Source organism: Pagrus pagrus, assembly GCF_965226575.1.
Source record: "Pagrus pagrus genome assembly, chromosome: 8".
Classification (NCBI taxonomy): Eukaryota; Metazoa; Chordata; class Actinopteri; order Spariformes; family Sparidae; genus Pagrus; species Pagrus pagrus.
This window is the reverse complement of record NC_140192.1, coordinates 21,117,023-21,138,717: the sequence shown is the minus strand read 5'-3', so window position 1 is coordinate 21,138,717 and position 21,695 is coordinate 21,117,023. Positions and strand designations below refer to the sequence as shown.

At 41.0% G+C, this 21,695-nt stretch overlaps 1 protein-coding gene across 1 annotated transcript in view; it reads left to right on the top strand.

Annotated features, from left to right (window-relative positions):
- Positions 1-21,240, top strand: part of LOC311261929 (breakpoint cluster region protein) — a 35,973-nt gene extending 14,733 nt beyond the window's left edge. Inside the window, exons 2-23 of the mRNA XM_084360943.1 lie at positions 1,710-1,891; positions 3,569-3,673; positions 3,867-4,052; positions 4,930-5,037; positions 5,254-5,314; positions 5,420-5,472; positions 5,557-5,697; positions 9,804-9,925; positions 10,202-10,367; positions 10,595-10,714; positions 10,938-11,013; positions 11,311-11,415; positions 11,517-11,591; positions 12,073-12,170; positions 12,284-12,415; positions 16,495-16,554; positions 17,404-17,513; positions 18,175-18,314; positions 18,493-18,627; positions 18,725-18,830; positions 19,525-19,684; positions 19,771-21,240. Of these exons, the coding sequence (XP_084217069.1) occupies positions 1,710-1,891; positions 3,569-3,673; positions 3,867-4,052; positions 4,930-5,037; positions 5,254-5,314; positions 5,420-5,472; positions 5,557-5,697; positions 9,804-9,925; positions 10,202-10,367; positions 10,595-10,714; positions 10,938-11,013; positions 11,311-11,415; positions 11,517-11,591; positions 12,073-12,170; positions 12,284-12,415; positions 16,495-16,554; positions 17,404-17,513; positions 18,175-18,314; positions 18,493-18,627; positions 18,725-18,830; positions 19,525-19,684; positions 19,771-19,860 (2,531 nt within the window). The 3' untranslated portion in view covers positions 19,861-21,240. The remainder of the gene's footprint in view (positions 1-1,709; positions 1,892-3,568; positions 3,674-3,866; positions 4,053-4,929; positions 5,038-5,253; positions 5,315-5,419; positions 5,473-5,556; positions 5,698-9,803; positions 9,926-10,201; positions 10,368-10,594; positions 10,715-10,937; positions 11,014-11,310; positions 11,416-11,516; positions 11,592-12,072; positions 12,171-12,283; positions 12,416-16,494; positions 16,555-17,403; positions 17,514-18,174; positions 18,315-18,492; positions 18,628-18,724; positions 18,831-19,524; positions 19,685-19,770) is intronic.
- Positions 21,241-21,695: the final 455 nt, after the last annotated feature.

Below are 21,695 nucleotides of genomic sequence, written 5' to 3'. Positions count from 1 at the left end.
TGAAAACACTCAGCTGAAGGAGACACACTGTACAACAAGGCTGGCATGAGTAGAGCACGTGTGGTGCCTCTGCAGTTTCCCAGGCTTATCCACTTGCCTGTCCTGGCACGAGCCCTCGGTGGCTGGCACAGGCTGTGTGGTAGATTTGTGTAGGTCACAGGTTTTATGAAGGTTAAAAGAGGATTTGATAAAAAGACAAATGGCAGTAAACGGCAGCCCGCTGCTTAGTGTTTGTTGTCAACTGACAATATTGGTGTGTCAGATTTTGTTAGACACGTTGGCCTGTGTCCTTTTTCAATCTGAAAAGAGCAGGTTTAGTGTTTGCCCCGACTTGTTTTTAGTTTTTAGGCTTATTGCTCGGGGGATGAACAAAATAACAACAACTTATATTATAATGCAGTGCAGTCATGGGCAGATTAACACGCTTGGGGGCCCTGGGGCGAAATGTTGTGTATGTTTTACTTGAGTTGAAGCACTGGACACCAACCAGAACTTTGTGAGACTGTGGCACACTTTGCTGATGTAATTAAACATAAATATAAACTGAATGAATAGATTATAATATAATACAATTAATTATTTTTTATTAATTAAAATAATAAAGTATTAACACCATGTTTTGAGCTCATGTATGTTTAGCTTGCATATTTGGCATACAAAGTTGTTGAGGTGATTGTGTTACCAGAAACAGTTCAGTATTTAGACATCGAGTGGATGTAGAACAACATAAGCATTTATTTGTAGTCCAATATTCACTGTCTCAATCCTGAGGGAAATATTTGTGCACGGTAGGATCATGAGAATTTTTCCACGAAAAACAAAAACAGAGAGCCATGAAACTGAACCAAAATAGTGCAGTTGCGGGCTATAGAATAGTGCAGCTTTAAAGGTGCGATATGTAGGAATAGAGTAACTGCAAATTGCTGCTAACTTCCTCTTAACTAGTTAGCTCAGGTAGCATGCAGCTAGCTGTCCGGACTACAAGCTCGGAGCACTGGGGGATTGCTGATGTTTACACTGCCAGCACAGGAGCTTTGGAGCAGGATGGGCCGAGGCTAGCTGGTTAGCATGCTAACTTCAGTAGATATCTCTGCAACACAACATAATATCAAAACTGTTATCCCTTCACATTCTGTTGATGATTTTAGCCCATTGTTTAATGTTTACAGCTAAAATTGTTACATATGGCACCTTTAAGGTCTTTATTATTTCAGTTGATGTTGCAATTACTGGCGCATATTTTAAAAGTAATTTGTACTTGCATATTACTTTATTTTTCAACATCAGGTCGTCCACTTTACCCATTTGGAAATCCAGTAAATTCAATAAACAGCAACAAGTGCCATCTCACAGTTACTGTAAAGTTCCACACCTCTTTGAAACAGCGTCAACAAACTTTATAATCTACAATATGGTAGTCTGAACAATTAACTGTATATTACCTCTCATTTTATGGCATAAGAGTTCCTGTCGTGTCTGTCCTGTTGCATCATCTCTGATAACACTGAAGTGAGCTGTAAAAAGACTGTGGCATCTTAACAGCTTTCTGATATCATTTCCTAAATAGCTTTCTTAGCCCCACCCTCTGCATTGACCCTGTGTTAGAGTACCAACAGTGTCAGTTTGTCTCATTTTCCATGATGTTGTTTTCAACAAGACTTAACAGTTTAATGACACACCATGTGACTGCTGTCCTTTGTTTCTCACAGAGGCTCCCTACAATGAGACCCCTCCATCATATGGATATGACCTGGAGCACTCAGAAGATCACCAGCCTCGCCACGACCCTCTATCCTTCACCGGATCTCCGTCCTCCTCGCCACGACTCCGCTCCAAGAGCCGGAGCAGCCGAGACACCCAGTCCTCCGGCTCCCTGGAGTCCACGCTGTCGGTAAAGTTACTGGGTCAACTCCCACCACTGTGTATGACACGTTGTCTCCCAGCTCACAGTGCTGCTGCTCCACTCTTTATCTCCTTCCTCCTGCTCCGCTTTTGTTCCCTGGCTACTGCATTGTCCTTCACTGTCCTCTCTCCACACACCATCCAACACTTTTAACAGCTGTGGCTTCTCATTCTGTGATGAAAAGTAGCTCTTAGAGTCCCTGCCATTGTTTTTTCGACTGTCATGGTGTATTTCTTTACAAAACAAAGAGAGATCATTTGGTAAAGCCTCAAAGTTCAACTCAGGTCAGATTATTTTTATTGCTTATATTTTTATTGTATAAGAAATGGCACCAAAGTCAAAAAGATTTGTCACCTCTGTCGCATTCCAGTCATGAAGAAGCGTTTCACTAAATTAAACCAACATTTCCCATAATTCTTGTTCCTCCTGTTGCAAAAAAGACACTGCTTTTGTCATTTTGCTCCTGTGTGGTGTTGATGCATGTGCATAAAAGTGCTGGAGACACACAGATGCACCAAAGTCTATATTTTTGTTGGTTTACACTGGAAGAAGAGCATCTCCTTGATGTTTTGGCTCCTAGACCAATCACTAGATCGTCCTGCAGAATCTGACAGGAGGCCAGTAAAGTAACATGCACAGGCAGGCATTCTTCACAGCAGTTGTTTTCATTGTTGTAATGCCAGTCCTAGTGTATGTAGTTCACAAAAGTCTCTTTTTAAGAGGCTAACAGGTGACTAGAGGTTTGCTGGATCCTGATTAAGTAAATCATTCACAAAGTAAATAATTAGAATTACCTGCAGAGGGTCATTCCAGTAAGTTAGTATTCCACAAAGTTGTGAAAAGAAAGAAAGGGAAAGAGAAAATCAAAGGTATTTTGACTCTTCTTGTCTCATAAATACCCACAACTTTCAGTTTGTAACACAGGCTTTCTGTAATAAACGACATCCCTCTACATGTGTAAAATCAGCGGAGTACCCTTTAGAAAACTACAGAAGAAGTGCCCCTCAGTCAGTCATTTAATCCCAGCTGGGAGTGCTTTTCATTACGAAGCAGGGCATTGCTGAAAAACACCATACACACTCAGCGAACATACTGTAGGCGAACAGATGTTAAGAAGAGACCCAGCTCCCCTCCCCCTCTGCTCTGTTCCCGTCCTATCTGTGGTATTCTTATCCTCTGATGTGCACACTTGGTGATCTTCAAAGCCTAAATCATGGCGGAGGGTAGTGGTGGTGGTGGGCTCACTCAGCATACAGCTTCTTCCTCTTTTTTTAAATCACCAATTAATGTAATGGCAGAGCTCAATACAGCTCTTCTCAATGCTCCAGTGAGTTTCTTACTGACATGATAGCCCGCACCAGGATGACTGATGGCTTTGACCTGTTTGGAATAACAACTCCCGCGCTAGACACACATTTGTCTTCCTTACAATGTGAGGAGTCTCTGGTGCAGGCCTCTAGGAATGCAAAACTCCTACATAGTTTAATCAAATCTGGTCAGTCCCTCATCCCACAACAGCTGCAGCCAGAGGTTTGCAGAGGTGTGTCGGTTGTTTAATAAAGACCGAACCCATTTAAACTTCAGATATATTGTCATCGTGTGCCTTTTGTGTCGGAGAATGCCTTCCCTTCATGTTTGGCAATTGTTTTCTCATGTTTGAATCAGGTGGAGTTGGATCAGGAGAAGGGGCTGGAGATGAGGAAGTGGGTTCTGTCTGGAATCCTGGCCAGTGAGGAGACCTACCTCAGCCACCTGGAGGCCCTACTGATAGTATGTATAACTTTGGTCCTAGTTGGTCATTGGTAATAGGTTTCTGTCTACAAAAAATAATTAAAACTGTGCTGTTATTATTTCTTCTGGCACATGTTTTCTATTAAACATGAATGACTTATTGATTATAGTTTCATACTGCAGGCCTACATTCACTAACCGTGGCCTAAATATTGACTGATTATTTACCCAGCCCATGAAGCCTCTGAGGGCCGCAGCCACAACATCCCAACCAATGCTGACCATCCAGCAGATAGAGACCATCTTCTTCAAAGTGCCAGAGCTTCATGAGATCCACAAGGACTTCTACGACGCTCTGCTGCCCCGAGTCCAGGACTGGGGCCACCAGCAGTGTGTGGGCGACCTCTTCCAGAAACTGGTATGGTGATGATATTTTTAATAGCTTCAGTGGGACAACCTAGTTTTTAGGGGTTTTTTTTATGGTTGAGATCTTTTAACATATGATTGATTCTGGAGAAAACATGTCATGACAATGTTTTAGAGCTTAAGCAACAAAAACCTGTTTATCCACTTCTTATTAACTTGAAGGCAACAGAAACTCTTCAGCCAACAGAGCAAACAAGGAAATCTGAGAACAGTGGAATACAAAGTATCTGATGGGCTGATATCTGTAAAATGTTGTGGTAACACACGTTTAACTGCAGTATGAGTGTTTAGTACAGTATGGCGATCCCCTCATCTGATTTAAACCCTCCCTTGGATAAGACGACAAGCATCGAGTAACATGAAACCTCACAGCATTAAAGTGTATCTTGGTTTTTGATCAAACAGACCGGCATTCGTCAAGTCAGTAACTTTAAGAAACTAATTATAGCACTTCTTAAATGTCAAGCCTTGATCATTAATGATGACTTTAAAGAGGGGAGACTTTCAGGGGGAAAAGGTGGGAGTCGCTGGCTGTTGTTCAGGGGATCTTGCAGTGCACATGTGAGTAGACTGCCTGGAGTCATCTCCCGGCCAGATAAAAGCCCCGCTTCACCACATTACAGGCAGTAGACGAGAACAAAACTCTCTATAGGAGGCCGCTGAATAAGAGCTACCTCAGTGTTTGCTGTTGGATGAAAAAGATGAAAGACCCGTGTCACGTGCAGCACTGGTTCGCACTCGACTGCATCAGTTCCTCTGATAATAATGTTATGCCAGCCCTTGCCTGAGCGCAGCATAAAGTGACACTGCAAAGTACTCAGTGGAAATCACAGAGTAGTAAAATTTATCTACTCTCCTTGTGTCTGCAGGCCAGCCAGCTTGGCGTGTACCGAGCCTTTGTGGATAACTATAAGGTTGCTGTGGAGACAGCGGACAAGTGCTGCCAGGCAAACGCTCAGTTTGCAGAGATATCTGAGGTATGTAATCACGCTATGCACAGTGGGACAGCGGCGGACAAGTGTTTGATGCTGCGCAGCTGCCCCGGACGAGTGATGACAGGGCAGTTTTCAGCAGTCCTCACAGTGTAAACTCTTTACAGAGCTGCTGATTGTTTTAATTGCGCTGTGGGGCAGTTGCTGTGATTTAATGAGGCTATTTTTTTCTCACCATTCCCTCTGGTGTTATCTTCCCAGAATCTCAAGGTCAAAAGCACAAAGGACTGCAAAGACCAGTCGGCTAAAAATTCACTGGAAAGTGAGTATTGAGTGAAATGAATGGCCTGCCTCCGCATAAATCAATATTGCTATAAGTAGTTGAGCTGTGACTAGGCCTGTTGAGCTGACTCTTCCTCCTCCACAGCTCTCCTCTACAAACCTGTGGACAGAGTGACGCGCAGCACACTTGTTCTGCATGTAAGTCAATCTGCCTGACACAAATCTGGAGCAACGTGAAGAGAGTTCTGGGGATTGAATTTGTCCACATTTTTTCTATTCCAGGACCTGCTGAAGCACACGCCCTCCAGCCACCCGGACCATCCGCTGTTACAGGATGCCCTGCGCATCTCCCAGAACTTCCTGTCCAGTATTAATGAAGAGATCACCCCGCGTAGACAGTCCATGACAGTTAAGAAGGGAGAGGTCAGTGTGTAAAGCCTTGTTACTATATCACCTCAGGTTATAGCGTGGCGAGGGATAAATCCACTTTTTCAAATGTATGTGCTCAGGCACACTCTAAACAGAGAGTCGGCTTCCCCTCCATACTGCCAGCTGACACGGTCCTGTAAGTGAGACAGAGGTTTGATTGACACTGGATTTTTGAAGGGTTGTTCACCAGAATAAATTCCTTCAGTTCCTGTTTGATTAAATGTTGTCCAGGTTGTTTTAGTTAATATTCACCAAGGGCCTGAGGAGAGGAGAGGGACACATTAAAAGTGGGCACAGCTTGTTCCCTTTGTGAAGCACTTGTTCCCTTTGCCAAGGACAAATTCAGGGGCTTGAATGTTGTGGTGGCACAGTGTCGAGGCCTGGTACCACAATGTTGACTCCCTGTGCCGCTGTGCTGCTGCTTTTATATGGTTTTATATTTTTCCAGTGTATGAGTCACTAACATCCACCCCTTTTTGGTGGTCTGCTAACTCTGCTAATAGGTGCAAAAATATTTACAGACAGCATTTGTTTTCTGACCTTTTGCACAAATATCCAAAATTAGAGGCAAAAAGGTCTGAAAGCACGAAACTTAACAAGAGTCTACAGCCATGCTATAGTGACTGTGAAGCTTTGAGCGTCGGTGCTGACAATGCCAACATTACTGATGTTTACTAGGTGTAAACTAAGTTTGCCATTTTAGTTTAGTGTGTTTGTATGCAGACATTTATAAAAGCACAACATGAAATATAGCTGAGGATAATGAGAATGTCATAGTTTTCGCAAGTATTTACAGTACTGGTTAAATAAATCATTTGACCCGATGACGACATTACATGAAAAGTAAAGGGATTACCAAAGTTGATACAAATGATCCTGAGGGGTCTGTCTGTACCAGGTATCATAGCAATCCATCTAATAAGATTTTTTTTGATATTTTAATCTAGACCTAGATCTTGAACTTGAGGTTTACATTTCACCCCAAAAATGAACATACTGTTGGGCTTCAACAAGTGATTATTTTCATTAGCAATTAATCTGACATTAAGCCTATAATGTGTCAAGAAATTGTAAAAAAAAATAAAAAAAAATGCTCATCATACTGTCCCAGAGCCCAAAGTGACATCTTCAAAATGTTTTTTTTTATCCAACCAACAGTCCAAAGACTCTTCATTTACTTTCATGAATAACAAAGCAAAGTAGCAGATATTCATTTTTAAGAGGCTGGAACCAGAACATGTTTGACATTTTTGCTTGAAAAATGACAGAAACAATTAATCGATTATTAGAATAATTGGAAATGCGATCGTCTAATAAAAAAACTGACAACTCGCTTTAGGTCTAACATACTGTTCAGTTCTTAAGAAAATTTTCACTTTCTTTGATTTTCTCACTGAAACAGCCACATGGTTGAGTTCAGGATTATCTCTGCCCACGTAAATTGCATCACATCTTGATTGTTGACAGTAAAGACCTTCGAGCACAAGGTGTCTGGAAGCTGCAATAAAACCGGAGTATGAGTCACATTGCTGCTGACTCATTTCAGCCTGTCTGCTGTGTAGTTGTCAAGGAAGTGGAGCGTAGAGGAAGCCTATGACAAATCAGTGCAAACACTGGAGGCAATCGGCCCCTGCGTTGCAATCCAGGAAAACCTGTCGATTACCTCCACGCTCACTCCCATCCTTCCTTGCCACAGTGTCTACCCTGCTTCCCAGAAATGACGTGCAGCGCTCCTTATCAACTTAACTGTCTAACCAGCCCTCTGCGCTGGGCGTGCACCGACTTACCAGTGTTTCCTGACCCCTCTGATCCCCCTCCCCACACCATGCATCTCAGGGCTCTGATTCAGATGACCTGACTGAGAACTTCCTCTGGTTTTTCTGGGAACTGGCTCTGCCCACCGGGGTGAGATATTAAATCAAAGAAAGTTCTTGGGAACATTCTTCTGGATATTGTCTAGGAAGTCTGAAATACCACAAGGAGATTGATAGATAGCAAGCCAGCACATGACAGTTTCACACAATCAGTTTAAAATATGAGCTGTTGTTGTTGTAGGTGATCAACTCTTGACTAAATTTGCACCCATTGTTGGTGTTTTGCACCGTGGCTGCCTGTAATTACGACCGTTTAAACCCACAAGTTTGTTTAGCTTCCCCTCATGTACATGCCTCGCTGCTCAACGTCTCATTACCGTACATAAAAATACAGATTCCAGTGTCAGGAGGGTGTGAGCTCTGTGCAGTCACAGCTCCTTTTTTTCCATTGGATTATTGACTGTTTGTGGTCATGTGTGTCACAAAACAATAAGCGGATGTCACCCTGCCACCTCTTTTTGAAACCAGGACAGTACTGAACATGTTTGAGGGCCTGTAACCAGCCAGCGCTGCACTGGTGTGTACAGAAGAGAGAATAGGAAAACCATGCCGCAGTGATTTCCTTGTTTTTGTCGAGCTGCGGTCGGGGTGGGATGGCAGAGTCTCACATGGGCAGTGTCATTGTAAACAGCCTCAGCCCAGAGGTCAAAAGGCAGAGGGGGAATTTAGATGCGTGCTGCTGCTGCGGGAAGAGCTCATGTCATCACATGCATGTCTAACCTCAGGCTGGACGGATCAACAAAGATTAGAGGAAGCTCTGAAATTAGAACTCATTTCTAAACAAGAAACATGACTTATTTTTACAGTATGCACAGTGATGCATACTAACTACTGTTTGAGCAGTCAGAGAGATTTAATACTTCTCTCTTGTTTTATGAGATCTTTCTGGATTTAGAATTTCCTTTCTCAGCTATGAGAGGTTCTTTGTTTGTCTTTGTGCATTGCACATTGTGCATTTCGTAAATCAATAGTGTATTTATTCTGCATTCTGTCTGGTTTGAGTGTACTGTGTGACCTCACTACAAACTATAAAAAAAACCAATCGATATTCCAGCACTCACCAGGATACGATTGACACTATTTTCTTAACTGTCACATTAAAAACAAGAGGGATCGAACTACGCGTTTCACATGTAGCTTCATCGGTTTCGCTTTAGTTTAGCGAAAGAAATGCAGAAGAAGAGCTGCAACTACTATTTTGTTAATCAATTAATTATCTCCGCCAAGGAGGTTATGTTTTCGCTCGGCTGGTTGGTTGGTTTGTCAGCAGGATTACACAAAAGCTACTAAATGGATTTCCATGAAACTTGCATGGAGGATGAGTCTCATCCCAGACAGACCACATTAACTTTTGGTGCTGATAAAAGGACAGATCCAGGATTTCTTTTTCACTTTCTTTCACCTTGTGAGATACTGCGTTTTTTCGACAATTTCATTAATTTTTCTGGGAATAAAGCACAAATCTTGATTTTTTTTTTTTAAATCGGGCTTATTAAGGTGGCCGGTATCTATGAGTATTATCTATCGATAATGAAAATAATTGTTAGTTGCAGTAGCCCTTTATACAAGTGGCAAAAAGTAATGTGCAAAATGATCAACAACACAAAAGTTAACAGGACTGAGAGTCTATTGATCAAATTTCCCAGCAATCCCTTCAATAGTTGTTCAGACATTTCAGTCTGCACCAAAGGTTGACTGACAGACTGGCATTGCAATCCATGGAGCCAAAAGACGTAACAGGTGTGCTGCAGATCATCAACCATTAGAGGTTGAAATTGTCTGAAAATGCACCGTTCCATCAGTGGTCACTGAAATATGCTGCGTACACTTGTTGCCTTGTTTTGTTCATCACAAATGCTTTCAGTTTTTTTCTCTCGCGGCTATTTTGTTTACTTCCGGTATGAGGTTGGGTAGCATTCATCTGAAAGCACCACAGGCTGTACAATAATTACAAGCATGTATAAACATCAACACAAAATCATTGTTTGAGAACTCCAAAGAAACTATTTAAAACTCAGCATCAGCGTTGAACTTAAATTAGATATTGTACTTTCAGAAGTCGCAGCTATTTTTTTGCGCAGTTGAAAGCTCCATAATTCTCACGCACATTTTCATTTCAAACCTTCAAAACTAAAGAAAAATGAAGGTTATTGAGGTTGTCTTTGAGACAAATGAGTGTTATGCACTGAGAGTGTAATGATGTGATATCTTGTTTCCCGTTGGCAGAACCGTCAGCTGCTGAGGGATCGCTTCATGGTGGAGCTGGTCGAAGGTTCCAGGAAACTCCGTCACGTCTTCCTCTTCACCGACCTGCTGCTCTGCACCAAGCTGAAGAAACAGGCTGCAGGGTGAGTCTGGGTAGGCGTCCCGATGGAGAGTTGAGATCCAGGCTTGTGACCCCGAAGATCCACTGGCTCAAATTCCTGTTGGAGACTGCGAGTCACTCCGCCCAGATAGACATTAAATTGTTAACCTAAATAGAACTGTTTCACTGTGACCAACTTATGTTTGTGGTGGGAGATAAAGGTCCCTCAGATCAGTTTCTTGAATACGTTTGGAAGCAGGACAACATAGTGAAGAAAGTTTAAAAAACGTGTCATTATAAACACGTTCTCCTCCAACAGAAAAGGGCAACAGTACGACTGTAAGTGGTACATCCCACTGGCTGATCTGACCTTCCAGACCATTGAGGACTGTGAGTCCACCCCCATCCCTCTGGTCCAGGACGAGGAGATCGACGCCATGAAGATCAAAATATCCCAGATCAAGAATGATATCCAAAGAGAAAAGGTGAGGATAGACAGCTGGTAAACACACCTGCAGAAAATACAAACAAATATGACAGAATTCAACACACAGTTTATTTGTGATTTGAGGGAACTGCAACAGAACAAGTATAGCTTTGTCTGAAGTCAAACAAAAATAAAATGAGGAACTTAAAGAGCACATGTAAATAGAACAAATGTTCAGACATCATGTGCTGCGTCACATTAACCCTGTCACTGTTTAATCTGTAGAGAACCACCAAAGGATCCAAAGTGATTGAGCGACTGAGAAAGAAGCTATCAGAGCAAGAGTCTCTGCTGCTTCTCATGTCGCCCAACATGGCATTCAGGGTGGCCAACAGAAATGGAAAGGTGAGTCAGGGGTCTATAGGAAGGGATTAAACATCATCAAACATGTATGAAATTAATTTTGCTTTGATTGATGATATCCTCGATTTCCTATTTAAAATGTTCATGCAAAATATCATGGGGAATATCTTGTACCAGCAACTAACTTTATTTGGTGTCTGCTGCCCTCTGCTGTTACAGCATGAGAGTGCAATAACACAGTTTGTCAACCCTTCATTTCCTTCAGGGTTTCACATTCCTCATCTCTTCTGACTATGAGCGTGCAGAGTGGAGGGAGATAATCCGCGAGCAGCAGAAGAAGTGTGAGTTTTCTTTGACTAGCATAACATGTTCAGAAAATTATCCTGTTATCTCGGGAAAGCGGCAGTTGTTATTTCGAGATAATAACTCAAGATCTCGAGAAAACAAATGAAATTAACTCATTATCACAGGAAAACGGAGGAAATAAAATGTATGAATGCATGGCCTTTTAGTATATATAGTCTCCAAAACTACATAGTGCCCCTTTAATTTTAAACTATTTTCAGTGGTGTAGTTGGCACTGTAGAAAACAGAAAAATAGATTATAATGTTAATCATATCATTTTTGTGTCCTTCAGGTTTTAAAAGTTTCTCTCTGACCTCACTGGAGCTGCAGATGCTCACTAACTCTTGTGTGAAACTTCAGACTGTACACACGATTCCAATGACCATGAATAAAGAAGGTAAGTTATTGACCTTTTTAGGATTTAATACACATTTTTAATATAGTTACAGTTTTTTAATTTAATCTTAACATGCATAATCTGAACGCTGCCCTCCACAGATGATGAATCTTCTGGTTTGTACGGCTTCCTAAATGTCATCGTCCACTCTGCATCAGGGCTGAAACAGAGCTTAAGTAAGTGGCTTATCCTCCTGTTTTTGACTAGAAATCATCTCACTGATTATTCTAAAGGTTGCACGTGGTGTCACATCATCCCCAGTGTCTGTCCAGACTCATCTGCTGCACTCCCCCCCCCCCCCTCCCTCTTTCGGCTGTGGCTGTCAGCTGGAAGGGCAGCTGCAGGGGAACAAGTGGGATTAGCTAGGAACACTGTGTACAAGCCGCCTCAAATGTGTCTTTGTCTCAAATCACTGCCTGCTCAAACTCTAACAAAAGGTCGTCAGGCAATAGTTAACTCCTCTTGTTGCTATTTCATAATTTGCTTGGTAACATTAGAACTATGATGACACCAGAGAGAGAGTTCTGGCATTGAAAGCAAGCAGTCGCAGCGATGATGCTTCATCGAGTGCATCACGCAGACATGTCTCAAACAGCTGATTGATGTTAATCTTTGATTTCAGTTTGAATAAAACCAAACTTTCCCTGTGCCCACTAGACCTTTACTGCTCTCTGGAGGTGGATTCCTTCGGCTACTTTGTCAACAAAGCCAAAACACGTGTGCACAGAGACTCTACAGAGCCCAACTGGAACGAGGTGAGAGTGCACATCAGAGTGGAGACAGCGAAAGAGTGAGACCCTGTGTGGTACATTGTTGTGCACTAGGCTGAAACCCACAGTAACGTGCCTTTGCTCTGTTTCCGTGCAAGGAGTTTGAGATCGAACTGGAGGGCTCTCAGACTCTGAGGCTGCTCTGCTATGAGAAGTGCTGCAACAAAACCAGGCAGAGCAAAGAGGACGGAGAGATCACAGACAAGATCATGGCCAAAGGACAAATAAAGGTACGTGCTAATTAGGGCAGATCTGGGTCAGATGTCTTAGCTGAGAATTGCCTGTGTTGTAGGAAAATACCTGTAAGGACAAGGGTACAGGTTTATGGTGTTATGCTTATTTTGCAGGTTCATAGTTTTATTTTGGGTTACTACTGGAATAAGTTTACATGCTTTATTGCTCATAAAGCAAATCAGTTTTCTCATATTTTCTGGTGAAACGCTCTGTTTTAGCTCCTGTTTCTTCAAGCCACATGGTGACGTAGTGTGATGTCACAAAGTCACAGATTTAAAGGCAGGACTACTGACGAGGCATTTCTGGAGCAGTACTTTCTGTGGGAGAGACGAGCTTCTGTTGGTGCAGACTTTGATCTTTTTAACTTCCAAGACGTTTTACATACACAAGAGCATAAACAACACACTGAAGGAAAGGGAAAGTGAAAAAGCATAATAGATCTCCTATAAGGATTTAAAAAATACTGTATCAATAATACGTTTTAACATAAATGCAGAAAATAAACAACATTTTGGTAAGTATTATTTAAAGTTGGTTATTAAAATATTATGATCAAGATACTATGTACTGAGTGGGTCATTTTAAAGTTGAAAAATAAATAATTCAATGGTTGTAAACTATGTAAAGCTAATTCTGTTTCTAAAGGACCTCAAACATACTGTATCTGCAGCAATTCTTGTTACTTATCAGCCAGTTTATACACCAAGGGGAATTCTGGCAACAGCTTTGTATTTAAAAACAATCAGTGTGACAAAACAGCATTGTAATGAAGAAGTACTGTAGTGCTGCAGAGATATCCTGGCCTACCAAGGAAAAGATGTCTGCTTCGTACAGACTCCCACTAATGTCACATCATCATGATTTTAATAGTTTTCTCAGTAGAACTGAAAATTTTGATGCAAAAATGATCATTCCCACTAATCATGAATCAAATCACAATCGTAACCTTAAGCCTAAGAATAATACTGTACATATATTTACCAAAATGCCAAGCTATTCCTTTAATGCCAATCACAGACAAGCAAAATACGTTGACTTTTAATCATTGTCTTTCAACTTTCTTAACATTCTTGCCACAACATACTAAATATTTACCAATTTCATGGAGAACACTGGACCTCTTATACATAATACTGTATCCATTATGGCACCAAAGTAGAAAAAGGAACTACAAATCAATATTTACAGACTGTAAATCTATTCAGTTCCACTGACATGTACAGGAAAAACAATCCTTTTCTATGTGGAGTGAACTTGCTCCCCCTATTGATTCCTGTATCTCCACAGCGGTGACTTATTTGCACATCAAACCTCAGGAGCTTTTTTGGCTAATCCTGCCCTGTGGGGCCCTTCGCTGTTGAAAGAGAAGTGAGCGGTGAGGTTGCCAGCGGGTCGCTTTGGCTTGACCCCTGATTGTGTGTTGTGACCGAGGGCGGATTAGACTTTGAGTTGACCAAATGTAGCCGTTGGCACTGCTCCAGAGGATGACAGAGTGAGAGAGACACAGAGAGCTCTTTGATCGACCAGTGAAGGGATTTCCCTGCTAGACAGGTGGGTCAAAACACTGTCCAGTCTTAGAGGGAAGGAGCTGGCATCTTCAGTCAGATTCATGCCATGTAGAGTGGAGATAGGACACCTGTCAGGTATTCAAAGCACTTTCACGTTGATCTTTCGGCTTAGTTCATTTTTACATCAATGATAATTAGATGAAAATTGTATTTCTATTAAGGAATGAAAATATGACACTTTCTTGTTTAAACAATACATCCTGTGATGTATCAGTGATGTATCAGTGATGTAAACATCTAGTGTTTCGGGTCTCTCAACATCGGGCACTCTTGCCAGGCCAATCCAGCCAGGTCATCAATCCCTCGGCTTGCATCCCAACAGCAGTTGAGCAGGACTTCCCTCTTCTGCCAAAGTCACCTGGTGGCTTTCTCTGTGGCATCGGTGATTAACTAGATGGCCCTCCTCTTTGCCAACCCCACTAGAACAAGTTTGGTTAAGGCTTTGCAGAGTGACTGATGTGCACAGGAGGTTTTCCATCCCTGTCAATAAGTATTAAATGAAATTAGTATTAAATGAATTGATTTGAATTTTGAGGGTGTATAATTTAAAAAAAAGAAAAAAGCAAAGGACTAGAGGTGCTGACAGCTGCAAAATGAAGGTGAAATAAATAATCATATACTGTTTATATATATAATACGGCGACATATACACACACACACATAATGTGTCTATATATAGATATAGAAAATGATTTAAAAAGGGAAAATAGAGAATAAAAAGTATAATAAAAGATAAAGATAAATTAAATAAAAATTTCTTTGCTGTATTTTATTTGTAAATTTTGGCTCAAGGTGACATATTTAAGATACAAAGTGATCTGAAAGATGGAAAATCCTTTAATATTTTTTAAAAAAAAACTATCTAGTTAGACCCTTTAAAGGGCCACTATGAAGTTTTGAAAAATAATTTCAAACTCAGAATTTTATTATTTACAATATAATAATACAAACTCAGAAATATTTATTTTTCCCAGAGCAGAATAAACAAACTAGGGAAAACAAAGAAAAAATAAGGTCCCCAGAACACTGTTTGGAGCTAGAAAGGTGGCAGGTTTGCCAAATATAAACAAAGTAAAACAGTATGAAATTGTGTTGTATTTAAGGTCAGTTTGTTTATTCAGTCATGAAAACAAATTAAGGCAGAGGCAGAGGACCTTACCTGCTCTGTGGGAAAACAAAACATAGCTCTTTATAGAAAGTAGAGCCTCTGGGGGAGTTAACAGTTCACAGAAGGGTTATATCCTGGATTTGAATACATAATATGATTTCAGATACAAGGAAGACCTGCCTGGTGTTAAAGGTCACTGGCGCTAATCAGTTATTGGCCCTAGAGGACCCTATTTAGACTACCTGAGATGCTAGATTAGCAGCCAGCACTGCTCACAGCGGCAGGCGTGAGCATGTTGGTAATGAGGGTAGGAGGGGATTCTCAGGAGTTAATCCCTCAAATCCATCTGGGAAGTAGAACAACACAGAGGCGAGCGTGGTCGGCAGGCTGCATGGCTTTGTTCCTTTTCTGACTTCCCACTGGAATGAAAGGTTTTGGAGTCTGACAATGCCGAGACATGACGAGGACACAGGAAGTTTTATAAAGATTCTGCTGGGCTGCATCATTGAGGGGATTTATCAAGGCGATGTGATCGGTGACTTAAGTGAAGAAGGACCTGCCGCTCTTGTTTGTGTCGCGGTTTAAAGAATAGAGTTATCTGTGGAAGAGCGCTGGTGTCTTTGTTCGCCATCAGTCAGTAAAAGCAACATTTTAGAGTTGAGACAGGCTCATGCAGAAAGAATGAGCGAGAGCAATCTTAATGAGGAGGAGAGTGTGGATCAGGCCACCAGCGGTCTAGAGGAAGAGGGAGACGCGGCTCCAAGGAAAACCCAGAGCACCGGGGCCCGTCTGTGGGACAGAGTCCGCAGCAGCCTGCTCAGACCAAAGGTAAAGATAAGGACAGTGAGCTGAGGATGACCTACATGGGGTGGTGTTGTAAAGGAGCCTTGGGAACCCGAAATTAAGGATAACTTGTATCACCTTTTTTTTCTTTATTGTCTTTTTTTATGTTAAATGTTGGAATGTGACAATATTTCTTTTGAGGTTTTTGCGCTGGCAGTGATTCTTTCTTTGAATCGTGTAAAAGAAAATGTACTTTCGCTGACAGAGGATTATGTGAATGAGATCTGATGGTTTCTTGAGTGAAAGGCCGTCTGCCATGTTGGAGGGGCACAGTGCTTAGCAGCGAGGACATGATGTTATCACGTTACTCATGCCTGATCGCTGTAAATAAAGCCTGGCAGCCTGGTATTAGTCGGATGATAAAAACAGGATTAGTGACATGAGTTGACGCTACCTGTCCATATGGACTTTATGTTTATCAATACAGAAAGTGAACAAAATAATTACACTGCTCACTTTTAGTGTTTAGTTCACACTGATGAAGGTAAAAATATTTCCTGATTTAATTAAAAGTAACACATGAAATATAACGTTGTCTTTTATTTTTGTTTTTCAGCTGGATCCTCAGACATTGCAGAATAAAGACTGGCAGCGAACAGTCATCGCCATGAATGGGGTAAGTGTTTTCAGCATCTCAGTAAAAAGAGGCAAAATTAACAGCAACAGTGAAGTTGGCATCTGGTTAACTGCTTTCAATGCTGAGGTGAGGCAGCAGGGTCTCCATTTTCTCACCACTTGTGTTGTTAAAGTATTAGGTACAGCTGCTAAAATCCCACTTTCAGATTTGTAATTATTTGCAATTTTGCTACTTTTTCTGTATTCAGACCACATTAGGGCCGCATCTAAATCAAAAATCACTATACCTAGACTCGTCAAACCTGGAACTATCAAAAGAAGCACTATGTAGTTTTGGGGAAGACATTTTAATAGGACTGGTTTTTTTAAGCCTAAACAAACAAAATAAATAAACTCTTCTAGCCTCAAACAGTGTTCTGGGGATCTTATTTTGAGAACAGCTTGTTTATTCAGTTATGGAAAAAATTATTACCTCATCATTTATTGTAAATATTTAAATTCTGAGTTTGAATTTCTTCTCCAAAAGTACGTAGTGCTCCTTTAAACCACAGTTTCAGTTTTTGTGAAACCTTAATTCTATTTTGAAAACAGGAACAGGGTGATGTCACTGCTTTGTCTGGATCCATATCCATGACTTCAGATTTGGACTACATAAACGTGTAAACTGTTGATTGTTCTTGTTAACTTAGTCCAGATTTGACAAATCTAGGTATAGTGGGGCTTTTTGTGCTCGATCTGTTTGGAAGTATTTAATAAAGGTTTCACAATACTGAAAAATGGGTTTGAAGTAGGTAAGGTTTTTAATATGACGGGTGTGACCTACATTTAAATTACACATGCTAGGTTAGGTGACATGTATGAAATAGATGTTTCCTTTTGCTTGTTTCAGATTGAGGTGAAGCTTTCAATGAAGTTCACCAGCAGAGAGTTCAGCCTGAAGCGAATGCCTTCACGGAAACAGTCCGGCGTCTTTGGTGTGAAGATCAACGTAGTAACAAAGTGAGTTGATGATGGTTTTGTGTGCGTCATACCAAGTAATATTATTTATTTATTTTTATATATTTTATTATTTTACCCAATGAGTCAGTATGTCTGTGCTCATTTTTTCCAGTTTTAGTGTTAATTAATCAATAACTCAACATTTAAAGATGCAATATGTAAGAATTAGCCATCATACTCCAAACAAATAGGGGGCAGCAAATCACCAGATAAAGCGCTAACTGCTGCTTTTTGTAACTGCTGTTAACTAGTTAGTTCAATTAGCCATGCAGTTAGTGATCCCAAATGCTAGCTGGGAGTGGTATTATGAAAAAGGACGAGCCATGGCTGGCTCAAGACCCCAGGAAGAGTGCCAGGCATTGAAGCCAGTTTTCGTAGTGGCCAAACCGTGTAATCACAACGTCACGTGATGCACTGCGGCCCAAAAAGACTTTTTCTTTAGCTTACATTGTGAAATTCTGGTTCATGGTTTAAATGTCCTAGTAAACCATGAGTGATTATTAGCATCCATTACACTACCTCCTCTATTGACAGCATCAGTAGGGTGTGACATAGTGCAGGATTTACTTGTTTCACCATGGTCGGTGTGTTCAAAGCATTTATATGATGTGTTGATTTGTAAGTAGCCACTTTAAGACTTGGTTCTGTGTGTCCTCGCTAGGCGGGAGCGCTCCAAGGTTCCCCTTATCGTGCGACAGTGTGTGGAGGAGATTGAGCGCCGAGGGATGGATGAGGTGGGAATCTACAGAGTGTCTGGTGTCGCAACTGACATCCAGGCGCTGAAGGCTGCATTTGATTCAAGTGAGTTCAGTCTGAATTTGATTTATTTTTAAAAATATTTGACAAACAGAGCTGTGAAAGAAGAGACACATTACATTCTGAAGGATGGACTGATACTCTGCTCACAAGTGTTTTTTAAGGTCATTGTGCAACTTGTTTTCTCAAGTATTTAGTGACAATTGTCTTTTCTGTACCACAGACAACAAGGACGTGTCTGTCATGATGAGGGAGATGGACGTTAATGCCATCGCTGGAACACTGAAGCTGTATTTCCGTGAGCTGCCGGAGCCTCTTTTCACTGATGAGCTGTACCCAAACTTTGCTGGAGGCATCGGTCAGTCACCACTTCTTTATCACCACATCATTTTCAATGGTCAGGATTGTATAAATGAGTTGCGAGTTGCACATTCACGTGTACTTTTGCTTTGCAGCTCTCTCTGACAGCGTGGCCAAGGAGAGCTGCATGCTCAACCTGTTGCTGTCTCTACCGGAGCCCAATCTAGTGACCTTCCTCTTCCTGCTCGACCACCTTAAAAGGTAAAACACCTCACCAAAGATTGAGTTATGATCTTAACTTTGTGGGGGTCTCTAAAATACGGTTAGTGGCAAAGATAAAAATAAATAAATAAATAATAAGCGAGAGAGAAAGAGAGAAGGACACTTACTCCTATTCATGTGCCTTTTTTCCTCATAATTATGCCTTACCATGGGAATATACTGTATATATATATATTTTTTTTTTAATCAAGGCTTTTTTTTTCTTTAACTGGCAGAAATGGGCTTCCTCCATCCTCCTCCTCCTCTGAGTGAAGTTACAATAATGGTTGTTGGTCATGTATTAATGACCCCCACATTATTTTAAGGCTTTCAGCTGCTAACCAGTGGTAATGGGTGGTTGTATTAGTGCTATTTTAAAATCTTACAAAGCACAGATATATCAAAGCAAGACAATGTAACTTATATAGTATGAAAAAACACATTCTTCCTGTTATAGATAAAAAGTTGTCACATTAGACCTGTAATACTCACTTGTAGCTGTAGAGGTCGCTGTTCACCTGAAGTCTCACAGGCTATTTTAAAGTCTGTGAGCTGACATCCAAAGTAACAGATTTCCTTTAGTCGTTTCAGATTGAGGCAAAGTTTTCTGTAGAGTTTAAGAAGGATGTGCTGTTCTGTTCTTGATATGTGATTGTCTGTAGGTTGAATGTTATTTTTGGCCTCTTTCTTACAGGATAACTGAAAACGAGAGCGTCAACAAGATGTCTTTGCACAATCTGGCCACAGTTTTTGGCCCCACTTTGCTTCGGCCGTCTGAAAAAGACAGCAAAATCTCAAACAGCTCGCAGCCTATCTCCATGAACGACAGCTGGTCTCTCGAGGTCATGGCTCAGGTAATACTTGTGTCAGGACATTGATAAGTGAGACAGACTTTTGTACTACTTGTGCGGGTCTGATCACCCTCTCTGTGTGTCCGTAGGTGCAAGTCCTTCTCTACTTCCTTCAGCTGGAGAGCATTCCAACACCTGACAGCAAACGTCAAAGCCTTCTCTTCTCTACTGAAGTATAACAGGAACATCATGCGCTTACATGTCCGTAAATATTCTGTTCAGAGGCAGAATGTTAGCTGCTTGACGTGGTGGATGCTGCTGAGCTGCCATGGCTGGCTGGTTTACTCAGAGGATGCTTCATGTAGCCACCAGGTGGAACCATCAACACGTGAAGTAGAGAACAGCCACCATGACCAAAGCTTCTTCTGAAGATGTGACGATCATGTGTGTTCTGTTTACTTCCAAGCTTACCTGCTGTGACAGCCCCGTATGATGTATGGACAGAATATATCATTCCTTTTTTAATTTAATTTAAATTACAAGAAGCATTATTTACTGTACTTTAATATTTCTCCACTGCCCCGTTCTGTCACTGTGCACATTAGCTCCATATTCACAGAGGGGTATTTCTGCTGTAGTTGCATTTTATAAGATGTGTTTCTGTGGATGGATGATGGATGAATGGTTGGATGAATGAGCATATTTTTTTTCATGTCTTTACATGTTTTTTTTCCCAGAAATGTTTGACTTGGTTGAAAGCTCACCTGTGCCAATGTTTCCCTGCTGATGACCAATACAACTTTTCAGTTACCCTAATGTTTACACACACACACATACTCTTAATTTTGTACAGAATATAAAAGTATGAGACTTAAAACTGTAGTTAACACACAGCAACATGCAGGCATGTTGACCGAACCGTTTCAAGTGTTTTGTTACCCGTGCTATATGGCTCCTCTGGTGGTGTCCGAGCCAGCTTTCTTGTGGATATGAGTGCTTTTGTTTTTTGGAGGTGGTACAGAGAAGTGAAAGGCAAGTCATTCCAGGAAAAAGCAAGCCTGAATCTTCCACCCATGGAATGTATACCGTGCTGTGTATCATTTTAATGTCACAGTTGTCGTTTGTCCATATCTCATATGTTTCGAGTCCACATTGTTTTTTAGCTTCTGTCTGATTTGTGTCACTCGGTTAAAGATGCTGTATATGTGTTGCTCCCTGCATTCCTTCACTGTAGTAAACGTGTACAGGACAAAACCACACTGCTGTAGAAACACCCAGAGATGATCCGAAACACTAATTGTTTCCAAATAGGACCCTTGAAGCACAGTCACTCATATCCAAGTCTCCTGGTTTATTAACAAGTGTATCATCAACATACGTACCTAGCCTACCTACCTTGCTTTTCAAAGCCATGTGAAAGTACACCGCATTGTGCTTGTGTTAATATTCTTTTTCCAAATCACTTCAAGTATTCAAACACTTGTTAGCACAAACTATAACCCTAAAGGCTTGTGATCTATGTAAATTATTAAGCAATAACTCTTAGTGGTTCTTAGGACGAGCAATGACTTGTAGGTCTTGTATGTATGATTTATGTAAATAAAACTTGGTAATATTAATCTTGCAATGTGTCGTTTCTTCAAAACCTAGTCAGAAAAAAGTAAAAATGAAAATCTTGGTGTCAAAATTTTGAGTGAATTTTGAGAACAATTTATTGGATAACTTTAGTTACTAGTGACTTTGCAGATTCAGATTATTCAGTGTTTATAGGCTGTTACTTGGCTGTTACCAATCAGATAGTGTTGTGGGCGGGAAATTGTGAGGGAGGATGCTGCATCAGAGTTATCTGACAGAAAAATCACAGATACCGATAATCGGAAAATGCTGAATATCGGCCAGAGCCTGTATTTGGTCTACTCTTAATTATTAGCTCATAAATATTGTAAATATTAAGATTCTGAGTTTAAATTTATTTTCTACATAGTGGCCCTTTAAAGGTAAGCAGGCAACCACAAAAACAAATAAAATAAAAACAAAAAAATGATGTTATGCTATTACATTTTCTCCTGATGTG